Below are 18,719 nucleotides of genomic sequence, written 5' to 3'. Positions count from 1 at the left end.
ACGCCCTCCCAATTTACACCACGCTCGATTTACACACCCTCTCAATTTACGCACGCTCAACCAATGCACCCTCCGAGGACAGAATCATCCCAGATTCACACAAAGTGCAGTAGCGGGTGAGAAAAAAGCCATTTCACTCACTAGCCACAATGGCAGCCTTTCGCACTGTACCATCCCAATCCCACCTCATTAATTATGCAGACACAGGAAACATGCCATCTCACTGGCAGGCAGCCTCCAATTTTCCCACCATGAGGTTACCTCTCCCCTTCCTCAATCCGGGCACCATATTTAAACTGCAGCCGTGTGCACACTTCTCCCAGGACTGCTCTGGTGAAGACATGGCCCCAAAAGTCAAGAAGTGTGCAGCCTCCTGATTCAGTGACGCACCCCTGGGACCCCTTCTGGATACTGTGGAGGCCCACCGCGATGTCCTCTACTCCCGCCCTAGTGCAGGGGGCCATTCAGCCTCACCACTCCGGCTTGGGAGGCAGTGGCAGAGGTGATCAGTATTAACGCTGCATACAAGAGGTTGGCCATCCAATACAGAAAATGGATGGATGATCTCATCCTTGGCGCCAGGGTAAGGCAGTCATCTCATCACTCTAAATTCACATACTCACAAGCTCATCACACATTCACCTGCAAGTCACTCACTGCCAGCTCAAAGGACATCACCGCTCACTCTCTCACACACACCCTCACATCTCCATCTGGCCTCATCTTCTCTGGAGACTGCCTCCTCAGCCCTCACCATCTTGAGGCCACTTGCACAGATCAACATGTGCCCCATACACACCCTGGGATATCCCCCCTTCACCAGTATACCCCTCATCCTGCAGCCTCTTCCTTAGCCTGAGGCCACTCCTCCCCCTTCCCTAAGCACGCCCTAGCCCTGCAGCTGTTGAAAAGCCACCCCTGCCTCACAGCCGGTCTGGTAGGTAGAGACCTGCCTGTGAGCCCCACTAAAAGTGATGTGGTGCTGCCTGTGAAGCCTGGTGCTTATGACACCGAGTGCCGCCAGAAGCAAGGTAGGCAAACAAACCTCAAAGTCCTGAGTGAAGTGCAGCTCACCAGGTGCGCGTTGCTTGTGTTCAGTTGTGAAACACGTTAGCGTGGGCCGACATGCCCGGATGATCCAGCGTGGGGGGAATGATTCCAGCGAGCGGGGCTTGTAATGAGATGCTTAAGTATTGAAATTAGGTTCCTGATGTGAGGCGGCTGGAAACACAGTCCCCATTGATGGGTGGCGTGGGGCGATCGCAAACTGGTTTCACGATGGCATGTACCAATTTTTGACCTTCTTGTCATGCCCACCACTGCCCACCATGATGCCTGACGCCAATGGGGCCGGAAAACTCTGGCCCCAGTTTATAACACAATCGATTTACACACCCATCCAATTTACACCATGCTCGATTTACACATCCTCCCAATTTATTGTTGTCGTTGGTTTGCTCCCAGTCCTGAGGTTCGCCTTCAAAGAGTCCTTGAACCTTAACCTCAGCCTATCTCACAGGCAGTAACCAAGCTGAAGTTGTGAATACACGATCACTTTAGGGTTTTTATCATCAGTCACCCATGCTACGTGTCCACTCCACCTGAGCTGAACTCTGATGATGAGTGCTTCAATTCCAGACATTTCTGTGCTTTGAAGTATTGGGCACTTTGTCCTCTCATTTTATGCCCATAATGTTTTGAATGCAGCTCATGTGCACCCAGTCCAACTGCTTAATATTTCTGGAGTAGGGAGCCCATGTCCCACAGCTTTGTAGACAGTCAGTTTTGTTGTAATTTTGATACCTTGTTTCCTCCACAGTCACTTCCATAAAGGGGAAAATGCTGAGCTTGCTCTGCCAATTCTACTTGCCACCTCACTGTCAATGCAGATATTTCTGGAGATTGTGCTTCCTAGATGGGTGAAGTTATCTACATCCTTCAGAGTTGTGTCATTGATAGTTATAGTAGCTGGGGTACAGTCAGAATTTGGTGGTGGGTTGGTGTATCTCTGTCATACATAAGTGATGGTTAGCCCACATTCATCAGCCGCTTTTGAAAAAACAGTCCATGATCCTTTGAAGGTCATTCTCACAGTGTAACATGAGGATACAATCATCAGAAAACAGTAATTCACATATCATCTCTCATATCTTAGTTGAGGATTTCAGTCGTCTCACTTTGAAGAAACTGGGTCATTAGTCCATCAACATTTCCATCAAATGCCCCAAAAAGCAAACTATATACTGAAGAGCACAAGGACTATGACACACCCTGCTTCACACCACTTGTTATATCAAATGGGCCAATGTATTCACCACAGTCAGCGACTCTGATCATCATTCAATTGTGAAAATGCTGCATCAGATTTACAGCTCTTTCAGGACATCCAAGTTTAGCTAAGACTTTCCATTGGTTTACTGTGTCAAAGGCTTTCGTAAGGTCAACAAAGACAGAGGAGAATCACATCTGTTGTTTGCGGCATTTCTCTTGTACATGCCCAAGTGTGAAGATCATGTTGCAGGTGCCTCTTTCTTTCTTGAACCCACTTAGACTTTCTGGCAGTCTCCATTCTGCTATGTGGCTTACAAGTCTGTTGAGTGGAACTCTTGTTAGAATCTTTTAACCATCAGAAGCAGTGAGATTCCCCTATGGTTGTCACACACAGATTTTTGTCCTTTTCCTTTGTACAAGTGAACAATCATGGAATCCTTGAACTCCTGAGGAATGGTTTGTTGATGCTTCATTCTGTGATATAATTCCGTGAGTTTGATGACTAGCTGGCGTCCCCTAGATTTCTCCATCTGAGCCTGGAGCTTTCCTTGGGGGCAGGGATCTGGTGCCTTTGTAAACCTCCACAACAAAATGTTGGCTGCCCAGGTCTTCATGGTTGGGCCAGTCTGGAAGCTTGTCCATAGCTGCCCCATTTATGGTGGATGAGTGGTTAAGCACACCCCTAGAGTGCTCAGCTAAAGGCTGTTTGATAACTGTCCAGTCCATCAGTGCTGAGAACAGGTGAGTGAGGGTGGTCCATACACAATCTTCAAGGCTTGATAGAAATTCCTCATGTTCAGCATAGACTTGAAGCTCTCAGGCTTGTGTGGCCCACTATACATCTTGCAGCCTATGCAGCTTCTGTTGCAGGGTCCTTCTGCTCTCCTGGAGTGAATTGTTAGCAGTGGATGTGTCGTCGTTTCTATTATTGCTGACTATGCATTGCAGCAGAACTCCCGACGTCACCCCGCCCCATTTTGATTTTCAGGTCGGCAGGGGCGCAGCCAAATCAGCTGCGCGCCCGCTGACCTGTCAACGGCCTATTGAGGCCATTTAAAAAGTAATTAACCTCATTAATGGACCTGCCTGTCCAACCCTGGCGGGCTTCAGAAAAAGCATGAAACCTCATCTATGGGCGGGATGAGGTTTCATGAGGGTTTTTAAATATTTAATAAAGGTTAGAGTTAAAGTGATGGCCATATCCCAACTCATGTGACAGTGTCATGTGAGGGGGCATGTCAGGGAAATCTTGCTATCATTTGTTTAATATTTTTTAATTTGCAGCTGATCTCCCTGAGGCAGCACTGAGCCTCAGAGAGATCAGTGCACTCTTCCGCGTGCATGCGCGAAAGAGCGCACTCTCAGCTGAGGGACTCCCCTTGCCCGCAAAGTGAGCACATAGTGCCTTAATTGGCCGGCCCACATAAAATGGCGGCACGCCCCAAATCGGGATCACCGATCAGAGGCGCGCCTACCTGCGCCAGCTCCTGCACTTCCCCCCCAATGGGGGAAAATTTTTCCCATCCTCCCAATTTACACCACACTCAATTTATACACCCTCCCAATTTACACCAAATTCAATTTACACACCCTCCCAAATTAGATATGCTCGATTTACACACCCTCCTGACTTACACACTCGATTTACACACCCTCCCAACTTACACATGCTCGATTTACACACCCTCCCAATTTACACACGCTCGATTTACACACCCTCCCAATTTACACCCCTTCCCAATTCACACAAGCTTGATTTATGCACACTCGATTTATATACCCTCATGACTTACACACACTCAATTTACACAACTTCCCAATTTACACATGTTCGATTTACATACCCTCCCAAATTACAACACGCTCAATTTACATACCCTCCCAATTTACACACGCTTGATTTACACACCCTCCCAACTTACACCACACTCAATTTACACACACCCCCAATTTACACCACACTCAATTTACACACCCTCCCAATTTACACCACACTCAATTTCCCCCCTCCCAATTTACACCACACTCAATATACACACGCTCCCAAGTTACACCACATTCAATTTACACACGCTCCCAATTTATACTACACTCAATTTACACAGGCTCCCAATTTACATTGTGGACACATAACACACCTGACAGTTTACAACATATTGAAGAAAGCAGCCCTTTTAGTTAACAGTCATTCAATTAACACACACTCCAATTAACAGTATGATCGATTTACACATCCTCCCAACTTACACAAGGTTCACTTAACACCCCGCCCAATTTACAAAACATTGAAATAGCATATCCCCCAATTAACCCCACAGTGGATTTAGACACCCTCTCAATCTTAATCCTCCCTTGATTAACACTTCCAATTTATAATATAATATGCTTGATTTACACACCCTCCCAAATGTGTTCAAGTAAAGCCGCCTCCTAATTTGCACCACACTTGGATAACACAGCCTCTCGATATTCACCACATGTGATTTCCCTTCCCAATTTGCACCACAGGTGATTTAAGCGCCCTCCCAATTTAAACCACGTTTGAATTACACACTAACCCGAGTTACAGCACACTCTATTTACACACCCTCCCAATTAACACAATGAGTGAATAACACACCCTCACAATTTACACCAGTCTTGAATAACACACTCCCCTAATAAACAGCAAGCTCGATTTACACACGCTCCCAATTTATACATCCCTCTGTTTACAAACCCTTCCAAGTTACACACCCGCACTATTTAAATTATGCTCAAATAACATAATACTCCACTTTACACCAGACATGATTTACATTCCCTTTCGATTTACACCATGAACAAATAATGCACCCCACCCAATTTCACCACCCTCGATTACACCCTCCCAATATAGAACACATTCAAATAACAAATCTTCACAGTTTCTAACACTAACGGCAGTGGTCATTATGGCGATGGGGCCAGGAGAATCATGCTGGCCATTCTTGATGGTGGGAAACCTGTCCTGCATTTAGTGTGGTTGGGCAGGGCCCACCATGGGAATCCTGCCCACTGGTGGCAGAATGTCAATTTGATTTATTAACAAGCCACTTGACAGCAATTATCCCAGAATCCACCGGGATTTATTGGTGGCTCAGGATTTAACGGGGATTGGCTGGTGTCTCTCGCTCCTCTCGAAAGCTGCCTAACCATCCCCATCGGGTCTGCCTGCGGCTTCAAAGGAGTGTCCCTCATTCACAGGCATTCAGCGCCCAATCAAGGGACACAGCATTGGGACAAGGAGTTGGATGGCTGCTGAAAGCCAAAACCTTGCCCTTGTATCTGACACCCATTCCTCTCCCCTCAGTGATGACACTCTCTCCGCAACCCCCAACGTACCCCCCTCAACTGTCACCAGGGATCCAATGACAATCCTTGGTGAAAGCCTCAGTGCATTACCAGCATCTTCAACAGCACTTTTGATCCATTGGGGCCTTAATTCGGATACCTGACACACAGGTAAATGCCTGTTTGGACTTAAATAGAGTAGGGATTCCAGTGGAAAGGTGATGCGGGGTTCCCTCTCATTCTCCAACTGGAGTGACCCCTGTCATCTTAACAAAATTCTGTCCACCGTTCTAATTTACTCCACACTCATATAACCAACCCCTACACTCGATTTACACACCCTCCCAATTTACCCCACAGTCAAATAACATAGCCTCCCTATTTACAACATGGTCGAATAACACAGCCACCCAATTTACATTGTACCCACATAACACACCAAACAATTTACAACATGTTCGAAAAAACTCACACACTCAATTAACCCTCACTCAAAACACCTTCCCAATTTGGCCACTCGCGATTAACACACACTCCGGTTAACGCCATGATTGATTTACATTCCCTCCCAACTTACACCAGGCTTACTTAACATTCCTGCCCAATTTACAACACATTCAAATAGCACATCCCCCAATTAACGCCATGTTGGATATAGACACCCTCTCAATTTTTACCCTACCCTTGAATAACACACTCTGCCCATTTATAATAGACTTGATATACACACCCTCCTAATTAATGTTATGCTCGAATAAAGCACCGTCCTAATTTGCACTATGCTTGAATAACAGACTCTTCCAATCAACACCAAATAACACACTCTCCCAGTATTCACCATGTGTGATTTTCCTTCCCAATGTACGCAGGTGATTTAAACACCCTCCTAATTTAAACCACGAATTACACACCAACCCGAGTTACAGCACGCTTTATTTACACAACCTCCCAATTAACATGATGAGTGAATAAAACACCCTCACAATTTACACCAGGTTTGAATAGCACCCTCTCCTAATATACAGCCAGCTTGATTTACGCATGCTCCCATTTTACACCACATTTGAATAACACCATTTCCTGGTTATTCACAAATTACACACCCTCACAATTCACACCACTTTCAAATAACATATGCCCCCAATTTACACAATGCCCACTTTACACATCCTAACAATTTACAGCATACTACTTTACAGAGGATTGTAATTTACTCCATGCTCGACTGAACACATACCCAATTTACACATGCTCAAATACCCAATTTACAACCCTCTTGAATTATTCGCTCTTGCAATTTACACCATTCTCAATCTACATGCCCACTCAATTTACATTCTGCTTGAGAAACACATTTCACAATTTGCACCATGCTCAACTTACACACCCTCCCTATTTACACCACACTTGATTTGCACACCCATCCAATTTACACCATGCTTCAACAACAGTTTCCCAATTTACAACCTCTTGAAAGACACACCTGCCCAATTTACACCATGCTCAATTTGTACATCCATTTGATTTACACTATGATCAAACAACATACACTCCCAATTTGCACCACGTTCAATTTACATACCCTTCCCATTTAGATGATGCTCAATTTACACACCTGCCCAATTTACACCACGCTCAGTTTACACACCCTCCCAATTTAGCCCACACTTGATTGGCTTTGGGCCCTGACAACATCCTGGAAGTAATAGTGAAGAATTGTGTTTCACAAAAGTACAGCCACAACATTTGCATCTACCCGACAATGTGGAAAATTTCCCAGGTATGTTCTGACCACGAAAAGCATGACAAATCCAACCAGGCCAATTATTGCCCCATCAGCCTATTTTCGATCATCAGCCTACTTTCTGGAAAGTGTTATTGACAGTGCTATCAAGTAGCACTTACTCAGCAATAACCTGCTCACTGACGCTCAGTTTGGGCTCTGCCAAGGTCACCAACTCCTGACCTTATTACAGCCTTGGTTCAAACATGGTCAAAAGAGCTGAATGTAAGAGGTGAGGTGAGAGTGACTGCCTTTGATATCAAAGCAGCATTTGACTGAGTGTAGCATCAGAAAGCCCTAGCAAAACTGGACTCAATGGAAATCAGGGGGAAAACTCTCCGCTGGATGGAGTCATACCTAGCACAAAGGAAGATGGTTGTGGTTGTTCGAGGTCAATCATTTCAGTCCCAGGACATCACTGCAGGAGTTCCTCAGGGTAGTGTCCAAGACCCAACCATCTTCAGCTGCTTCATCAATGACCTTCCCTTCAACATTAGGTCAGAAGTGGGGATGTTCGCTGATGATTGCACAATGTTCAGCACCATTCACACTCCTCAGATACTGATGTAGTCTGTGTCCATATGCAGCAAGACCAGGACCACATCCAGGCTTGGGCTGTTAAGTGGCAAGTAACATTTGTGCCACACAAGTGTCAGGCAATGACTATCTCCAATGAGAGAACCCAACCATCACCCCTTGACATTCAATGACATTACCATCACTGAATCCCCCACTATCAACATCCTGGGGGTTTCCATTGACCAGAAACTGAACTGGACTAGCCATATAAATACTGTGACTACAAGGGCAGGTCAGAAACTAGGAATCCTGTGGCGAGTTACTCACCTCCTGACTCCCCAAAGCCTGTCCACCATCTACAAGGCACAAGTCAGGAGTGTGATGGAATACTCCCCACTTGCCTGGATGAGTGCAGCTCCAACAACACTCAAGAAGTTCGACACGATCTAGGATAAAGCAGCCCATTTGATTCGCACCTTAAACTTTCATTACCTCCATTACTAATGCACAGTGGCAGCAGTGTGTACTATATACAAGATGCACTGCAACAACTCACCAATGCTCCTTGAACACCACCTTCCAGACCAGCGGCCTCTACCACCTAGAAGGAGAAAGGCAACTGACACATGGGAACACCATCACCTGCAACACATTCAGGCAAATTACACGCCCTCCCAATTTACACACGCTCGATTTACACACCTTCCCAATTTACACACGCTCAATTTACACACCTTCCCAATTTACACCACACTCAATTTACACAGCCTGCCAATTTACACACACTCGATTTACACTCCCTACCAATTTGCACGTGCTCGATTTACACACCCTCCCAATTTACACCACACTCAATTTACACACCTTTGGAATTTACACCACAATCAATTTACACACCCTGCCAATTTACACGACACTCGATTTACAAACCCTCCCAAATTACACACGCTTGATTTACACACCCTCCCAATTTACACCACACTCAATTTACACACCTTTGGAATTTACACCACAATCAATTTACACACCCTGCCAATTTACACCACACTCAATTTACAAACCCTCCCAAATTACACACGTTTGATTTACACACCCTCCCAATTTACCCCACACTTGATTTACCCCAGCGAGTGAGTTTACCCCACACTCGATTTACACACACTCCCAATTTACACCACATTCGATTTACACACCTTCTCAATTACACTATGCTTAATTTACAATTTACACACGCTCAATTTACACACCCTCCCAATTTACACATATTTGATTTACACATCTTCCCAAATTACAACACACTCGATTTACACACCCTCCCAATTTACAAGCTGACGTTGATAGGTCATATAAGATAGGATGAAAATCGCGAGTGTATAAATTTAGACAGAGCATATGTAAATCTCGATGGGTGTATGCAAATCGGAGAGGTTTTATTTAAATCAGATTTGTCTAAATTGGACAGGATGTTCATATATGGATTGATGTAAATTGCGAGGCGTATTTGTAAATTGGTTGGGGTGTATGTAAATCAAGCCGGTGTATGTAAATCAGGCGGGTTGCATGTAAATTGGCTTGGTATATTTAAATTGGGCAGACTTATGTAAATAAATTGGGTTTATGAAAATCAGGCAGGTGTATTTAAATCAGGGGCAGGATTTTTCCTATGGCCGGCAGGCTGGGAGGGAGCGGGCGGGGATGGGCGAGAGCCGAGTGCCGCCCATGATCGGCTCCGCGCCGCCATTTTACGTGGGCAGGCCAGTTAAAGCCTACCCAGCGTAATATGCAACCTGTAGTACTCAGCACTACATGTGCGGGCGGGGGGAAGGAGAGTCAGGGCCAGCGCTCTTTCACGCATGCACATGAAAGAGCGCAGCAATCTCCATAAGGCACAGAGCTGCCTCAGGGAGATTGAATGGATATTAAAACAATTAAATAAATGATTTAAAAATGTATTTAAACATGTCCCCTCATGTGACTGTGTCACATGAGTTGGGACATGTTTTTAAATTTATGAAAATTTATTTAATAAAAGCTTCAGGAAACCTCATCCCGCTCGTTGATGAGGTTTCCTGAAAAACGCGAAGGCCACTTGAGCTTTTCGCCTGCCCACCAACTTTAAGGTTGGACGGGCAACGTTCACAAGTGCTTGAATTAATTTCTTAAAGGCCTTAATAGGCTGTTTGCATTTTGGCGGGCAGGCAGCCGACTCCAGCATGGGCCACCAAATGAAATATCGCAATGGCATGCGATGGCGTCGGGATGCACGCCCGACATCATCGTGCGTCATTTTACGCGTCTGCGTGTTGGGTCCGCCCCGCACGCCGACCAGAAAACTCTGCCCCAGGTTTTGTTTATGAAAATCAGGTGGGTGTATTTAAATCAGGTGGGTGTTTGTTAATCAGGTGAGGTGTATGGGTAGGTGCCATCGGGCAGATGTATGTAAATCAGGCTGCTCCATCTAAATCAGATGGGTGTATTTAAATTTGGCAGGTGCATGCAAATCAGCCTGGTATGTTTAAATTGGGAGGGTGTATGTAAATCAGGAAGTTGTATTTCAATTAGGCAGGTGTATGTAAATCAGGCAGGTGTATTTAAATTGGAGAGGTGGATGTAAATCAGGCAGGTGTATTCAAATTGGAGAGGTGGATGTAAATCAGGTGGGTGTATTTAAATTGGGCAGGTGTATGTAAATCAGGCAGGTGTATTCAAATTGGGAGGGTGTATGTAAATCAGGCAGGTGTATTCAAATTGGAAAGGTGGATGTAAATCAGGTGGGTGTATTTAAATTGGGCAGGTGGATGTAAATCAGGCGGGTGTATTTAAATTGGGATGGTGTATGTAAATCAGGCAGGTGTATTTAAATTGGAGAGGTGGATATAAATCAGGCGGGTGTATTTAAATTGGGCAGGTGGATGTAAATCAGGCGGGTGTATTTAAATTGGGCAGGTGGATGTAAATCAGGCGGGTGTATTTAAATTGGGATGGTGTATGTAAATCAGGCAGGTGTATTTAAATTGGAGAGGTGGATATAAATCAGGCGGGTGTATTTAAATTGGGCAGGTGGATGTAAATCAGGCGGGTGTATTTAAATTGGGCAGGTGGATGTAAATCAGGTGGGTGTACTTAAATTGGGCAGGTGTATGTCAAACCAGCAGTCATATTTAAATTGAGACGGGGTACAGGTCAGACAGCCGATCAGCTCGTCAGTTTGGTGCTGGGTAGGTTAGGTTAAATTGAGCCCTCCTTAGGGCAGGTGTAAGTAAATCAGGTGGGTGTATTTAAATCAGATGGGTGTATGTAAATCAGGCATGTGTGTTTCAATTGGGTGGGTGTATGTAAATCAGGCAAGTTTATTTAAATTGAGCTGGTGTATGTAAATCAGGCAGGTGTACTTAAATTGGGCAGGTATATTTAAATTGGGAAGGTGTATGTAAATCAGGTGGGTGTGTTTCAATTGGGCGGGTGTATGCAAATCAGGCAGGTTTATTTAAGTTGGGCTGGTGCATGTAAATCAAGCAGGTGTATTTAAATAGGCTGGTGTATTTAAATTGGGCACGTGTATGTAAACCAGGCAGGTGTTTTTAAATTGGGCAGGCGTATGTAAGTCAGGCAGGTGTATTTAAATTAGGCATGTGTATGTAAATCAGGCAGGTGTATTTAAATCAGGCAGGTGTATTTAAATCAGGCAGGTGTATTTAAATTGGGACAGGGTACAGGTCGGACGGCCGATCTGCTTGACAGTTTGGCACTGGGTAGGTTTGGTTAAATTGACCCCTCCTCAGAGGCTGTGTAATGAGCTGTGAGAGCATGAGAGATGGGTAAGGTGTATGAAGGTCTCTGCAGAAGTCCAACAGTCGATAGAAGGGGTCTGTGACCATGAAGAACTTGAGCCGGGCAGAGCCAATGGTTGCAATGGTGAAATGACTCTGCTTGAATAAACCATCACTTTACAGACCACATATGTGGTATAAATAGAGAATAATGGATATCTCAGAGTGATTACAAGATGGTAATATACTCAAGGGGTTTGGTTGATGTCATAAGCCACAAAATGTGCAGCTCAAGCATTTTATAATTATTATCTGAATCCAAATAATAGATTACAGGCTTGAAATAATTTTGAAATATGTCTGTCATTTCTTTTAAATAATACATAATGCTAATACTATGGGTGGATTAGTTCAGTTTTGGATTCACCTTGTGTAAATATAAACTGTCAGAATAGACCTTATCTCCCAGTACAATCTGTGCTGTTGATGCATAATGACATCTACACTGAAGATGATTCCTGCATCATTATTCAAAGTTGATCATGAAATGATCCCATGTGATATTTACTGATCCTAGAATTTCTCCAATCAGTATACTTCACAAGGAGGAAAAAGAAGCCAAAATAAAACAGGGGGCATCTAAGATATTAAGATAGATTAACCTCACTGGTGGCATTTGACTGCACAGTGCTTCTGGACTGCATAGTCAATCAACATAGACCTGGAGCAATACTAGCGTTCACCTGTTTAGTAGTATTTGGAAGAAGATGAGATATGTGGCCTGACACCAGGGCTGATCAAAGTTTTGTCTTTATGGATAACATCAGTGTCTACCATGGAGCTTCAAGGAGCCACACCAAAAGTTTAAATGAATGTTCCCACTTGTATGAAGTTGCTGATATGAACAGTTCTTTGTTTTATGATTCGAGCTCATCCCGAAGCAATAATATTAAAAGCGCAACGCCTCCCTAACCAACAAGCGCACAAAATTCAGTCCGGACAAGCCGGTGGACAACAAAAATAAGGACAAATAAGACTGTGCCACATCTGCCTTGGAGGCCAGACCATCAGATTTCAGGAGCCATGCAAGGTCTAAGGGCCAGCCTCTGAGTTCCATGAGAAACATGCAGCAAGCACTCTGGATGCGAGGTTTTACAACTGTGTCTGTAGGAAAGAAGTGAACTTGAAGTCTGGTGAACAAATTTTGATTTGCTTTGTGCGATGCAGGTGGTAGATTCCATGACCATAACTGAGTTAAACTGATGTTATTTTCAGGCTAACATGAAGCGAAAATAGCCCAACATAAAGAGAGAAGAATCGAATTACCTGGAAAAACTCAGCAGGTCTGGCAGCATCGGTGGAGAAGAAAAGAGTCGACGTTTCGGGTCCACACGACCCTTCTTTTCTTCTCCACCGATTCTGCCAGACCTGCTGAGTTTTTCCAGGTAATTCAATTTTTGTTTTGGATTTCCAGCATCTGCAGTAGTTTTTTGTTTTTATAAAGAGAGAAGAACTAGTTGGCAGAGAGGAAATGGAATCATCTCGTATCATGACAAGAGATGTTAAGAGCAATGTGGCCCGTTGCCCTCTCACCTGACTTTTATTCGCTGCCACCTTTGCAAACAACGCCTGAGATACTTTGGCCCGTTTCATCTCTTGCTGGATTTCATCATAAATAGCTGATGTGATGTTTAGGTTCGTGCTCTCCACCTTAACCAGAAGATCTGATGTCGACGCAGAGGTCTTGGTCTACCGAGAGAGAGAGAGAGAGCATCGAAAAATTAAAATAAAAACTGCTTTCAGCCAGCCATCTGTGCACAAATCATCAGTGGATTTCAGTCAGCTGATGCCAAACTGCATTAGCTATGGAGGACACTTCCTGTCCATTATTCTAATCAGGTTAATTGTGATTAGAAATAATTGCTGTTCAGGAACAGAGCATTCCTATAGGACATGCTAACACAGTAAAGCACTTTTCATGCTGTTTACCAAATCACTAAGGTAGGCTGTGCAAATCATGGCCAGTAATAATAAACATTTCATTGGTATGAGACAGAAAAAACCTGATAAAGCAGCACGTATATACATGAAGATACAAAGTCATGCCTTAGAGTGGAAGAACCAATACTCCTAGAAAAAAATGAGTAAATGGGTAGAGGCCCCTAAATAATAAATTATTACTCAATTTAATGTGCTCCCTAAAGTCTCGCTCATCCTTTATTAACGCATTACATATGTCAAGCCGATATGTACAGTATACTACCATTATCATTATTATGCTAGCCATGGATACTGATAATTTCATATAGGAAATCACTGTAAATGAAAAGAATTAAATTTCATGGAACACTGAAAGAAATGCAGCTGATTTGATGGTTTAATTTCCTTGTGCCGATTTACATTTATGTATTCTCCCATGTTCATTTTAAAAAGTGGGCAAGCCTGCTTTTAGTTCCCGCATCAATAAAAAAAGCTTGCTTTTTGAGTTACCTGAGAGGCTCGAGAAGACCCTGGGCTGCCTGCTGAAGGCGAAACCATGGAGATGTTTGGGTTCATGCTTCGTTCTCTCTCCTCCTGGTAGATTCGGTCACGTTCTGCCTCTGGAAGGTTCAGGAAGTTCTGCATGGCTCTTAGATTTACAAGTAGTGACTGGGATGCTGTTCTAGGATCTTCCTCTTTGCGGAGGATCTCTGATAGCAAGCCCTGGTGTAGAAGGCACCCAATGTCATTAAAAAAATTCAAGTGTAAATACCCTGTCCCCAACAACCCCCACCTAATACTCCAGTAATTCCTGCATGCAGTAATGCTTTTGGTATTCTGCAGTACAGTTGAAGCAGCTAATGTCAAGGCATTAATTCTTTTTGGAAGCAGGCTAAGAGCCCACTGATAAAGTGCTCAAATTCTGAATTTGCTTTCAGTCTGTTTCAGCTTAAGGTTGGTGTTGACAGTAGCAAAATAAACTCATAAATCAGCTTCAAAACTTTCACATTTAAAGCAGTTTAATGGGCACATGTTGAATGTGAAACCCCATAAGATAAAACAATTTTCACTTCCAAGTGTGCTGGTGGCTCTTTTCATTTGACATTTGCAAGAGCCATCACTCAATCTAGTCATCTACAAGCATTTTAAGTTCAAGCTGAACATCACCCAGCCACTACTTCTTCATACACCATGTCTTCTCCTGACGCTACTTAACCTGGGTGTTGTTTTGCACCATAGCCATTGGCATTTACTTGAGTACCACTGTTAATAAAGGGCAGCCCAAGGAAAGGAGTCTTATTTTTGATGGTCCTCACTTTGCTTCAGAAAACTTTTAAATGCGATAAGTTGCTTTGCATTTCATACACCTCATGTTTAGATATTTATTATTAAATGCTGAGTTTGGAAAGTTCTGCTAAGGTTACTTGTAAGTGAGATGGTAATGTAATATATTTTAGTGGTGTAAATCTACACCTCGAGGCAAAAGGTGTCATGAAGTGATCCCAAAGTCAAAGGACTTGGTCTAGGAAATTAACTTTTTAACATGGTCATACCGCTTTAATTTCCCATCTCTTCCTCTAATGCTGCACGTTATTTAAATTCAACATTCAACCTGTTCTGACTGTTTGTATCATTTTGGATACTATGCGGTTTTGATCAGTAAAGCAGCATGAGGGCAGGAGGTAGGCAAAAAATTCTCCATTAAAGCTCATGGAACGGTACCACAACAAGCTCGGTGGCTTTCAGAAGTGAGGGTGACTGGGAGAAAATTGTCCTGGGGGAAAAGAAAATCATTCCCATTACCTGCAAGGGCCCTACCTCCTATGCAAAGGTAAGTTGGTACACAGAGGGTTAAATTTCACAACAAAACAAAAAATCCCCTGTAAATAACTCATCTGGAAATGAGTTACCTTTTTGTCTGTAACTGTAGTAAGAAGTAACTCAGCCTGGCTTTGCATACAGTGGAAGGTTAAATTATTTTAGATCATTTTAAATATATTACAGTTGCATAGATAAATACCTGGCCCTTTATTCACCTGGAAAATATTAGGATTTCAATATGCAAAACAAATCAAATGGCTTTCTTATTCATGATTCCATTTAATTGTAATTTAATGAGGTGCAATTTAGTTTAAGAAAGCCAGGTGCATTGCTCAATGCTGCCTTGCAGACTACACCAGTGCACGTGTGAAAGTCTGGCCTACAAAATATATGGCAAATTTCAACAGCTCCTTTGTCAACCAACTGCCACTCCTGGAATATTATATATTTTTATATAAAGCCACCGCATATTTAAGGATTTAGTCAGTTGTCGTCATAGACAAAGTTAATTGCTACAGACTCTGTCTTCTGTGGCTGGTGACCTGGTATTGCTACAATTGTTTCACGCAATATAGCGGTTATGGATGAACATCTGTCTCGTACGAGATGTTCTCTCTCATTCTCCGGCAGCTGTTTGCTGTTGGGAATCTTTGTCTTACACTTCACTAAGAATCTGGTACTGGCAGCCTCCAGACTGCCTGCTTGTGCTCCTCGCCAATGTTCAAAACCCTCCCCCCCTCCAGGAATGTGAGTGTTAGAAGATTCACAAAGGAAACAAGCTCTGCCACCGGCCCATTACAGAGGGAGGTGGAAAAATTTGACTTGGAATTGGTATCCAGAAGGAAAAGACTGGGACATCCAGCTGGATCAAAAAGATAACGTGGGTGGGAGGGTGGATAATATAATGGCTAAAAGGGACATATATTAATTTTAAAAATATATTAATTGAAAGTAGTTTGGAGATATATCTTGTCCATGTCCAGTAAACTCCATAATGTAGATTTGAGACTTCTTACTTGTGGATGCTGATACATAGTTTCTCTCATTTCCTTAGCTGCAATTTTTTGAGAAACTGGAATGTATTTTTCATAAACCTTTGCCTAAAAACAGAGAAGAACAATATACCACTGGCATAAGTCTTAAATCCCAAATCTGGCAAATGAGTGTGGGATGACTGAAAATTCAATTATATATCAGCTACACTACTGTTATATTTTCTTGTGTATATTTGTCTACTTGAGTATAAATCACAGGAGAATAATTTATATTTAGAACTAATAATTATATTTAAATATATCTACCTGTATACTTGAGATCTTTTCTTCCAATGTAGCCCTTGCATCTCTTCCCCCCCACCACCTCCATCCTTAGTGTTGACGGAATGACCTCAGTAAGTAAACGGCACTACACACTAAGTACTATCCCTCTTTAGAAAGGTTGTGTTATTTACTTAATAGAGGGTTGGTGATATCCCTCTATGCTGAATTGCTGCTTTCCCTGGGAAGAATATTTCGGTCCTGCCAGCAGTGGGTAGCTTGATGGGCGGGAGAACTTAATTTAAGGGCGTGAGGCCAAAAATCAATTTCCCGATAGCAGGATGAACTGTAGGAATTCTGTTCTTGGGACTTTACAGGCAGGTTGAGTTTCCTGTCGAGCAATGTCGGGAAACCCTTTTGCAAGTATTAGCATCTCATGCATGCTCATCAAGAGGCCACATCACCGGAATTAAGTTCCCCACCAGCAAGAAATTAAAACGTTCACTTTTACTACTGTATATAAGTGATGTGCACTTGACAAGCTCCACTTCTTCCATGGCTTTGAGGTGTGTAGATGCTACTTTCTCCTTCTTGGGGCTGCTTACAACTTGACACATACCGGGTGCCGGTAAGACAAGCTGCACAAAGGCTGAACATGGGAGGCAGGCACAGGTGGAAGGGAGGGGTAGGGCGGAAGGGTGAAGCAGAGGCTGGGCATGGGAGGCAAGCGAAGGCTGGAAAGGGGAGAACAGTGTCCAGGGAAGGAAGAGACTGTCCGGGGAAAGAAGGCTGTGTTTGGGGAAGGTGAGGGGGGACAGCATGATTGGGGAAGGGTGGGGAGAGGAGACAATGCAGGAAATGGGTGGGAAGGGGCTGCAGGGGAAAAGGGCATCCAGGGAAGGGGAGGAAGGCAGTGAGGGAACAGAGTCTAGGGATGCAGGGAAGGGCCTTTCGTGTTGGGTCTGGGGATCCTGTAGCTGGGTGGGGGAGGAGAATTTACAGGCAAGGATAATGGGAGAGACAGAGGGCAGAGTTGGAGTTGTTGATGGTAGGGTCCTGGGGGTTGAACTGAGGGTGCTGGACAGTGGAAGGAACAATCACAGTCACAGTCAGAGGGGAGAGTGGGGTGTGGTAGGATGGCAGATCCAGGGTGACAGTGAGGTAGCTGAAGGTTTCATTGGGGTTGGTGGGGGGAGGGGGGTGCCATGGAAGTGGACTACACAGGTGGCTTGGATAATGGGAGGGGCCTGGGTCAGGGGGTGGCATGGGGACAGTAACAGCTCTGAAGGGAGGGAAGGCATGTGGAGGTGGATGGTAATAGGGCCCAGAATAATGGGAGAAGTTCAAGGGTGACAGAAGGGAGAGCAATGGTGACATTGGGTAGGTCAAGGGCAATGGGGAAGTTGGTGGGTGAGAGGGGGTGGGTAGAAGGTGGTGGAGCAAGTTTGAAAATTAACACACACCATTTTTCCAGTAACACTGTAAGCAGTCATTATTTTTCTCTAATGTACCTTGATTAATGATAGCTGAATTAAATTGCACTACTTAACGTCTGCCTGGCTGGTGGCTTGATCCTTTGCATACACCAAACTATGCTAATATGCAGAGCCCTGGCACTAAATGCACACATTAGAATCTGCACAGCACTCAGTTCTTCCACATCTGTAAGTAGAATGGTGATTTGTACCCATGCCCTCACAAAGGCAACTTGGAAGCAATTTAAAATCTAACCTTGGCAGGGATGCACTCAAGTCACCCTCACACCTACTCCCAATGGGGGGGACAGACCTTGCCGAGAGCTCTTTCAGGTGGAACCAAATAGATGGGTCCACGGGGAGGAACAGCATGATAATAACCATATGGCCCCTCGAAATCACTCCTCCATGCAGATTGATCAAGGCAGATTGTGTTCCTGCCCCCCTGATCGCCACTCGCTCATAGTAAACCCCACACCCCTTGCCATCTTTATCCTGCCGAGAAGTTTAGCGGTTACTCTGGAGCTGCTCA

General features: G+C 44.1%; 1 protein-coding gene across 3 annotated transcripts in view; it reads right to left on the bottom strand.

The window, feature by feature from the left end:
* Positions 1-18,719, bottom strand: part of satb2 (SATB homeobox 2) — a 186,957-nt gene that overhangs the window by 89,345 nt on the left and 78,893 nt on the right. For all 3 annotated transcript variants that reach the window (XM_078551815.1, XM_078551813.1, XM_078551814.1), the window contains 2 exons: positions 14,146-14,358; positions 13,249-13,404 (listed from right to left, as the gene is read on the bottom strand). In XM_078551815.1, the coding sequence (XP_078407941.1) occupies positions 13,249-13,404; positions 14,146-14,358 (369 nt within the window). The remainder of the gene's footprint in view (positions 1-13,248; positions 13,405-14,145; positions 14,359-18,719) is intronic.

The sequence above is a fragment of the Cetorhinus maximus genome, chromosome 11 (assembly GCF_964194155.1).
Source record: "Cetorhinus maximus chromosome 11, sCetMax3.hap1.1, whole genome shotgun sequence".
NCBI lineage: Eukaryota > Metazoa > Chordata > Chondrichthyes > Lamniformes > Cetorhinidae > Cetorhinus > Cetorhinus maximus.
Note: the sequence above shows the minus strand (reverse complement) of the source record. Positions and strands in the feature narration are given on the sequence as shown.